At 43.2% G+C, this 9596-nt stretch overlaps 2 protein-coding genes across 2 annotated transcripts in view; one reads left to right on the forward strand and one right to left on the reverse strand.

The window, feature by feature from the left end:
- Nucleotides 1–9596, reverse strand: part of LOC119421085 — a gene marked incomplete at its 3' end in the record, with an annotated part of 641076 nt that overhangs the window by 32151 nt on the left and 599329 nt on the right.
- Nucleotides 1–9596, forward strand: part of blnk (B cell linker) — a 26787-nt gene that overhangs the window by 6928 nt on the left and 10263 nt on the right. The window contains exons 3-5 of the mRNA XM_037688616.1: nucleotides 3045–3091; nucleotides 7781–7846; nucleotides 8239–8285. Of these exons, the coding sequence (XP_037544544.1) occupies nucleotides 3045–3091; nucleotides 7781–7846; nucleotides 8239–8285 (160 nt within the window). The remainder of the gene's footprint in view (nucleotides 1–3044; nucleotides 3092–7780; nucleotides 7847–8238; nucleotides 8286–9596) is intronic.

Here is a 9596-nt window from a genome sequence, read left to right on the forward strand (position 1 = left end):
CTGGTTAGAGATTCATGAGTCTAACAGCCTCAGGGTAGAAGCTGTTCCTCAGTCTAGTGGTTCTACACTTAATGCTCCTCAACCTCCTTCCTGAGGGGAGCGGGGCAAAAAGTGTGTGTGCTGGGTGAGTGTGGTCCTTCATGATGCAGGTGGCCCTCTTCCTGCATCTGGAGGTGTAGATGTCTGTGATGGTGGGGAGGCTGACTCCAACATCTTCTGTGCAGCCTTCACCACTCTCTGCAAAGCTTTTCTTTCTGCAGCTGTGCAGCCTCCAGGAGTTGAGATATTATTTGAGCTTTTGAGATGTTAATCAGCCGTTCCTGGATGTTAAAAAAAAAAAAAAAAAAACTTGTTGCCATGGTTACGCATCATAACAAATGTCCAAAACTAAAAATGTTTCAGTAAAAATCCTTCCAGCTGCTCATCACCCGATACCAGAGGAAACAATCGTCACAAAAATGTGATTTACATCCAGAGAGGAATTAAAATTTCCAAAAGCAAAATCTCAGAAAGTAACAGAGCTGCTCCAACATGCAGCCACCTGGAGCGGCGCAATTCTAGTTTTTTAATGTTAGAATAAATAATTATTTGTTTCATTCTTAGTTAAAACAAGCAGAAGCTAAAATACAGCTAAAAACTGGCATAACAGTAGCTAAAAGCTAAACTAGCAAAACCATAGATAAAAGCAAAATGTAGCAAAACAGTAACTAAAAAACTTTGTTGAAGCAGATTTTATGAATTACAATAATTTGGAAGGAACTGAAGCGATATTAATGTTTCTCTGAGGATTTTAAAAATAAGTAATGTTAAATAATTCAGAAGCGACAGAGATTAAAAGTTATAGCACAGTGAACGAGCTGAACGTCTTAATTTATGAATTTATAAAACTTTGAGTCCAACAAAACAAAACAGAGGAAAATATAAAGAGTTAAACTTTAATTTTGGTTTTAGTTGTTTTACGTCGGTCACGTGATCGTTGTCTTTAGCTTAAAGTCTTTAAAATAAATGAGGTCATTCATTTGTTCATGAATCTGTATCTCAGTTTGCTCCTTAAAGAAAACGCCAAGATTTTAATGATGGGTTTGTTAAAACCATAACGAGACATTAACTCGGAATTTTGCCGTGCGGCGGCGGGTGATATGCATTCCTGAGAACCCAAGCAGAGACCACAGAGATGTTGTTTCCTGAAGACAGAAGCAGAAGGTCAGAGGTGGAAAGACGCCGCTGCAGATGCTCCCATAAATAATTCAGGATCAGAGTAATACCTGAGCCTCCATCGAGGGGGGGGTACTGTCAAAGGCTAAGCCTGATTTCAAACACATGAGCCGGCGAGGTGAATAAACGTGAGGGTCGGGTTCAGCTCTGTGCAGGAGGGGAAGCCGTTCATTGGAAACGATCTCACTCTGATTTACCGACGACTCGGTCAAAAACAGGAAATTCACTCCGGTGCTGGATAATTCCTGGAGGTCAAACACCCGCTGCAGCTGCCGTGCACACAGCAGGTCGTTCCAGACCGCCTCCACAGATCAGAATCCCAAACAGCTTCAGAATGGACAGAGCGTGAAATAAAAAGTCTGAATGCATATCGCCCGCCACCTTTCCTCTCAGAGGTTAGGACTCAGATTAGCTGTCGGCCTTTAGTTGAAGGCATTCCTTTGTCAGTCACAGCGTGGCAGCCATGTGCCCTCCTCTTCATCACATCCAGACCAGCCTGAGCTGCGTGAACTCTGAGTGAAGAGGGTAATCCTGTTTATCCTTCTAGTTCAGCTGTTTGACATCAAAGCACACGGTCCACAGGTCACACTGCCTGTGCAGCTCAGGGGTCTGCAACCTGTGGCTCCGGGGCCACATGGGGCCCTCTGGCTAAAATGAGATGGACTGAAAAATATAAAGAATATTTACAACAATGGCGGGTTTTGGCTGTTTCTCTGAGTGAAGTCACAGCTGAAAGCTGAACTAACTGGTAAAGCTAAAACAAGCAGAGCAGCTAGAAGTTGAACGAGATTCTAGCTACAAACAGAAAATAGCAAAACTCTAAATCTATCTAGCTAAAAGATGAAGAAAATCATCATTAAAAGCTGAAATTAACAAAGATGTTGCTAAAGGCTAAAATTAGCATAATGGTGGCTAAAAGCTGCATCGGGAGCTCAGATGAGCTAAACTAGAAAATAAAAAAGGCTAAACTGTTGCAAAAAGCTACAAAAGACAAAACAGTAGCTAAAAATACAATAACAAGTGTTAAGTTCAGCAAAACTGTTGCTAAATGCTAAAAGTAACTAAACTGGAGCCTAAAGCTAAAATTTGTATTAAAAATATAATTTGCTAAAAACTGAAATTAGAAAAATCTCTAAAACCTTAAATTTGCTTAAATGTAGAAATACTGTAAATAAAAGCTACAACTGTGGAAACTAAAATAAAAAGAAGATTAATGTAGATATAAAATAATAATAATAATAATAATATGAAAGATAAATATAAATTAATTTGAATTTAAAGTTAAATAGAATAATAATAATAAGAAGAAAATAATAACAGCAGTTAGTCTCGTCATTAATCAGCCTTTTCTAAATCCAGCAGAAAATTAAACGTTCAACACGTTCATGAGACTAAATACGTTTTTTTCACGTCTGTCAGAATATTTTAGATCATTGAACTGTTTTTTTATTTTCCAAACAAAATAAAAATGATTTTCTGTGTTTAAACTTAAATAAAGTAAAAATGTTTTTATTTTTATTTTGTCCTAACTTGTAAATCCTCAGAAATAACATTTTATTATAACTCTTTGTTCCATAAAGTAACGAGCTCTGGTTTTATGTTACTTTCTCTTTTCAGGCATCTTTGTGGCTCAGATAGACGTGATCAGTAAGATCTGTTTGTTTGTTTGTTTGTTTGTTTGTTTGTTTGTTCCCAGCTGAGCTCAGACCAGTTCAATGTTTCCTCAGGGAGACGCTGCCACCTGCTGTCAGATCACACCTGTCCACATCTGTCCACATCTGTCCACGATCGTCTTTTCTGCTCACACGTTTTGATCTCGTGTTTTTCAGAACCTGACAGAAAACGACATCAGCAAGTTTAGTCTCGTCCATCAGCCGTGAGTTACACTATCACTCATTTCATCCCTTTCCTGCCATCATGTCTGATTCCTGACATTTATTGTAAATATAAAAACTATTCAAATTAAAAACCAAGCAGTCCTCAAACAAATGCATATCGCCCGCCACCCTCGGTGCCGGAGTTTTAGACTGAGATCATCTTGGCGGGTGATATGCATTCCTATATTATGAGGTTCAGATTTTTATTATTTTACCTTATGAAAATTCAATTATACAAAATAAAACTTTCCATATTTTCACAACTAGTGACTTTATGAAGAAACGATGACAGTTTTTATATTTTCAATAAAGGGCGAAGATGTTTCGTTTTGGTTTAAATGTAGCAAACATCTGGATAACCTCAGAGTGAAACAGCAGGTGGTCCTCTGATAAAAACTGCTTCTTGTGATCCGGTTCATCGAGCAGCTGTTGAAGCAGGAAACGGTTCTTTTATTATTAAAACCATCAGAGCGCTCGGCCTCATCTGTCAGTGATGAAGGAACGAGACGAGAACAAATAAAACAAGTTTTTTTGGCTCATGATGAATTAGACGAGTGATTTATTGACGAGTCAATAATCAATAGTTTCAGCAGCTTCCTGTTTCTTTTTCATTCAACCTTTATTTAAACAGATAAATCACATTGAGCCTCAAAGACTCATTTACAAGTGAGACCTGTTTGGACAGACAAAAACTGGTTAACTGGACACATGGAGGAGTTGGAGGCGAAAAAAGTTCCTATCACTTTTTTCCTGCCTGAGAAAAAAAAACCTCTAATATTAAAAAAACACCTCGCACAAACAAGCACATATTGACGTAGACAATCTGTAGACGGGGGAGATGAGAGCGGTCTGCAATGTTCATAGATGCTCTCAAGGGCACTGTAAGAGTTCTGATAAGGATGTGATAATCAGCCAGTGTCCTCCGGTGAGATCCATAAACATTCTCGAGGGATGTCGAGGAATGGCCAAGAATAACGTCTGAGAGAATCCAAGAGTCCTGAAATGATGACACAAAGTTTATTCAGCTGGTTCATCTGGTTGTTAGTTGGAAATTCCTCAAGGAGGGGGTGGTGAGCGTCAGATCACATGTTCTCCAGGTGAATTCAGATAAGATGGCCTTCAAGACCAGCCAAGGGAGCCAAATTCAGATAAACACAGTTGTTTTGAGGACAGGCAGATTTTAATGACATCTACCTTCAGTCTGTGTTGGTCCACTCGGTTCTGAAATGTCCAAATTACATGGCCACACCGATGGAACGTGACTGAGTAAAATCCCCAAGATCTGATCCATTCAGCCCAAAGCATTTGAGTCTGGGTACTCGAGACACGAATCAAGCCATCATAAAGGCAAGCAGCGTGATCGGGTCAAAATTTGCTGCCGACGACTTCCTTGCTTGTAGATAAAACCAGCAACCAGCCGAATCCAAAAAGCAGGAACCAGTTATTGTAAATCCAATTAAATATGCGTCCTTAAAATCCACAGATGGCAGCAAAGATAGACACATCATCAAGTCTTCAGTTGATGAGATATCCAGCTGCGTGCGTGCCAACAGGGTAAATCAGCTCGCCTAAAGCCTGTCTTCTCTTCAAGAAATGTTGTAAATTGAGTTGAGGGACTAACTGGTCAAAACAAGTCCATAATTATGGTTCAGAAGATGCAAGAGAGGCTCAGAAGCAGTTTCACAGACAGACAGAGCAGAAAAACAAAGCGGGGAGGGAGGGAGGGAAGCATCCGACCTCGGCGAGAGCAAGTGATGAATGACGCCTTCAGCAGAAACACCAACAGCCCTGTGACAACAGGACACAATGTGGTGGCGTCTTCTGAGGCAGGAAGGGCTGCACTCGTTTTCTTAAGCGAGTTAAAAATAAAACCACTCAGGAGTCAAGACTACCAGCTGAGGCTGAGGTCCTGGACCAGCTGAGGTTGAGGTCCTGGACCGGCTGAGGCTGAGGTTGAGGTCCTGGACCGGCTGAGGTCCTGTCAGACGAACATGGACCTTTTTCAACCGAAGGACTTCAAGTATCTCTGGGTTTTTGTTCTCAGTGAGGGAAGAATTGGTGCAGCTTCTGCAGTATTGTGGACTCTGAGCCGGTCCGTTGTGGTGAAGAAGGAGTTGAGCTCTAAAGAGAAGCTCTGTTTTCCACTCAGTCTACGTTCCTACCCTCACCTGTGGTCCTGAACTCTGGTAGAGACTGAAAAAAACAGACCCTGGATCCAGGAGGTCTAGATGAGTTCTCTCTGCAGGGTAGCTGGACTCTCCTTAGAGATTGGGTGAGAAGTTCAGTTCTCCAGGAGAGACCTGGAGTAGAACCGCTGCTCCTCCACATCCAGAGGAGCCAGTTGAGGAGGTTCAGACATCTGGATGGACCAGGTGCTCCAGGCCGACATGTTTGTGTTACTGTTAAAAACACAGGAAGTCTCAGGAGACTGAAGACAAGAAATGATAAATGTATCTACAATATCTGCAGCGGCTGGACTCAGGAGAAGTTTCTGCAGAGGCACAAGGTGAACGTGTGTTTTTCTAGGTGGACGGTCTTCTGGACAGTAATAGTTAAAATGACTCGGGGTGCAGGAGTTTCAGGTCTGGAGAGGAGGGTCAGATTCCCAGTTCCAGGAGGGTTGGTATGGGAGGTGAGGGTCGCAGGTCGGTGTTGGAGGGTGGCAGGTCGGACCAGGATGCAGAGGTGACAGATGTTTCCAGTTACACCGTCCAAACGCTCCGAGGCAGTGCTCAGGCAAGAGGACACAGGAACCAGATTCTCACGAGGAAAACACGATTAGTTTCAGTTTCTAGATTGACACCAGGAGCTGTGTCTGAACACCATGCAGAGGACAACATCTGGGCGTCCTCCTCTGGTCCTTAAATGCAGCCGGCGGCTCGTTAGAGCGACGAGCCCCAGCTGAGGAGGAGCAACTCCTCCCTGCCTCTCAGGAGCTGCAGAAAGGAGGAGACCCAGGACGCCCTGGAGAGACCATGTCTCTGCTGGTCTGGGGAGTCCTTGAGTCCTCCCAGAAGAGCTGGAAGAGGTGGCTGGACCTCCCTGATCAACCTGCTGAGTCCGAGACCCGAGTCCAGAACAGATGAGTGAATGAGTCCTGTGACAGGAAACGGGTTTGGGTCTCGGCAGCGAAAGAAACGAACGGTTTGAAGCTCAGAGTTTTAAACACGAAGCATCAAAATAATCTTGAACAGAAACGTTCTCAAAGAACCTTGTAGAACCTGACGCAGCTGCAGCTCAGAGTTTCTTTGTGCGTCGTGTTTCTCCTCTAAAGATGAGACGATCTGACAAATCAATCAAACACAACCAAGACCCAAAGCAGAGTTCACGCTGCGGCTCGTCGGCACCTTTTATTAAAGTTTCCTCGTCAAGCCACGTTTTCATGTTTCTGTCAAAGCTGCAGGAAGACGAGAGAATTCAAAAGAACATCTTATTGTTCTGCACGTGGCCATGAATCATTTCGTGTTGGCTGGTGTCCTTTGTGAAGAGTCTGGGTCAGTCCTGGCTCTCAGCTCCTCACCTGTCCCTGGTGGGTGAGCGGCTCGTTCAGTTTCTGCTTGACGAGTGAATCTGAGGAACGTTGAGAAACACGTGACTCACAAGTGTGGTCAGAAATGAGAAGTGATTTGTTTCCAACCGGAGCAGCTGCTGAACCAGAACCACCACCTCCTCCCTTTAACGACACCAAGCCGCAGCTCTCATTTCCACGTCTGTCGCCGACCTGCGAGCTGAGCGCGACGGCCCCGAGGACTCCAACATGTGAACATGAACCTGGACCGGATCAACAAACTCACCGCTCCGGCCTCAGCCAAGATCCGGTAAGAAGCAGGGCCTTGTTTCTGTCGAGGACGCAGCTGGAACAGAACAAAAAGCTGCGGCTTCTTTTTTCTTCTTTTGCTTAAGAAGTAAAGAAAACGCAAAGTAACGTCGGTTGTTCTTTGAAGGAACTCGCTTCACACCCGCCGCCTTTCCTGCCAGAGTTTTAAATGAAATCTTAATTCATTAACAATCTGTAAGCACTCAGAGTGTGTGATGGGTATGACTCTCAGCTACTACCACGCCAAACTTTAGCTCCATATCTGTAAAAGTGACAGAGCCGTTGTCGTTTTGGGGTTTGAGACGGTCAGTTAGCCGTGGCGGACATCTTGAATTGAGTTGACTCCAGAAGTCAATCAGCTGTAGACGCACATCCAATAATTATTCTTTGACAGTTTCATTCAAATCCATCCACTGATGCATGAGATATTTTGCTAACAGACAAACAAGGTTTACACCAACAGTAAATGTCAGCGTTTAAAGCAACTTCGTGTGTGATCTGTCAGGGATGACTCTCGGCTACTACCACCTGAACTTCAGCTCAGTTTCAGTAAAATGGACCTAAGTTCAACCCGTTTCTGTTTGATGCGGCGGCCATCTTGAACTGGACTGAGTCCAAAACTGAAACGGTTATAAAAGTAAATCCAGCAGTTATCGTCTGAGAAGTTCATGAAAGTCTGTTCAGTGGTTGATGAGATATTTTGCTGACAATAACAGAAACAATAAGCAGGTTCTTCAGTGAAACCTGTGAGTGAGAACGCAGCTGCTCCGTCAGGGTTGTCTTCTAATTGTTTTGTTGTTTGTTTGTTTGTTTGTTAGAACAGCAGCGTTTATCTTCCAGGACGCTCTTCCTGTTGTTGTTTATTTTTCAGGCAGCTCCAGAAGATTGTTCAGGACATCAGGAAAAACGACGGCAGCTTATTGGACCGACTCCGGAGGTTGGTCTCATGTTGGTTCTACGTTCCGTCGGGTTCTGTGTTCCGGTACCGAACAGCAAAACGAACTGTGGAAACGTTCCTGTAAGATGCTCGGCTCTTTCTTTACAAAAGTCGGCTGATGTGAAAACTCTGCGTGTGGCTTCAACCACGCATGGCCGGAGAACGCAGATTCCTCTTTCACAACCGCTGGAAAAACAGACAAAGCCCCGGAGGAGAACCGCGCAGCAGATGCTGCGTCTCACTTTCCTTTCCTGAAACGAGTCTTTTTAAAAACCTCGTGATTCTAACGCTCACCACCGGCCTGATGGAGGGAAACAGAAAACACGTTCAAGAAGTCCCTCGTTGCTTCCCTGATAAACACGATGCTGAAGTTTGTCTTTTCTTTACAACAGACTGAAGACCAAAACCCGTCCAGCCGTACCGGTGAGGGACTACAGAGGTAAGACCTGAACCTTAAGACCAGGAACACATGGCAGCTCTTTCACTAGCTCAGAAACCCCTAACTGTGTGGACTGATGTTCTGTCCAACACTTATCAGCAGTTGATTCTTCATCAGCCGTGACTTCAGTACAATACGCGGAGAAAGAGTCTTCATCCAGGCTAGGCTAACGGCTAGCTAAGCGAGGGCCAGTTTTTATTGTTTTTCAGGACTGTTAAACAAATCTCTCCAAAAATGAAGTCCTGGTGTAAAGAAAACATGAGCCGACGGCACAAAGCTGTTCATTTATTTGTTGCTTTCTTTATGTGCAAACCACAAGTTGTTTCAAAGAAGTTCTTGACCCGTGAGCGGCAGAAGGTTCTCGTGCTTCATTTGAGTTTTTCTGTGGTGTTTTGTGTTGAAGATGGTTCAGTGTTACAGCAGTGAATGTATGGAAGGACCTGGACATAGCGATCCATTTACTACGGTGGCCCTAAGGTGTCAATGAACAACATTTGAAAAATCAGAATTGCATTGAGCCAAACAGGAATTTTTTTTTGTTGTTTTTTTACTTTATTAACATCATAAAACCGAAGAACAGAACAATATACAGTACATCCTGATACATGATCAATAATCCAGGTAGCTGTTATTGCTAGTATCACTCAGCACCCTGTGAATAGCAAACGGCCACTCGGGCACTAACGATCAGTTGTTAGGCTGACGGTCCTCCTTTTACATGTGAACATCTAGTTCTGGTTGATCCACCCTGAGAAGGTGCTCTTTATAAGACTGAGCTGAATACAGCACCTCAGACTGAGGAAGTCACTCGGATGAGAGACGAAACATTTCTACGATTTTATTGTTGTTTTTATTGTTGTTTTTTGAACATCCAGAGGATGTGACAACTTTTTTATAATATACAGTACACACATATCTCTGTTGTTCGGTTTTATGCTGTTAATAAAGTTTAAAAAAAAACTTCCTGTTTGGCTTAATGTAATTCTGTTTTTTCAAATGTTGTTCATTTACACCTTAGGGCCACCGTAATTTGCAGATCAAATGGGATGACTTTATTACAAACGATGAACTTCTAGACCGTGCCAAGTCTGAGGACATTAAGAACACACTTTTCAGAAACGGACTGGGCTGAGTGGGACATGGTGATGAAATGGAAGGAAACTAAAGTCTGCCAAAGTGGTGGAGTTGTGTTGACGACAACTGTAGAAAGAGTTCAGCAGAAAAGAACAAAGAAAAAGAGCCAAGCAGCATGAGAAGAGGAGAGAAGAGGGAAGAGGAGAGAAGAGGAGAGGGAAGAGAAGAGGAGAAAAG

This window comes from Nematolebias whitei, chromosome 1 (genome assembly GCF_014905685.2).
Source record: "Nematolebias whitei isolate Nwh7 chromosome 1, NemWhi1, whole genome shotgun sequence".
In the NCBI taxonomy this organism is placed as follows: Eukaryota; Metazoa; Chordata; class Actinopteri; order Cyprinodontiformes; family Rivulidae; genus Nematolebias; species Nematolebias whitei.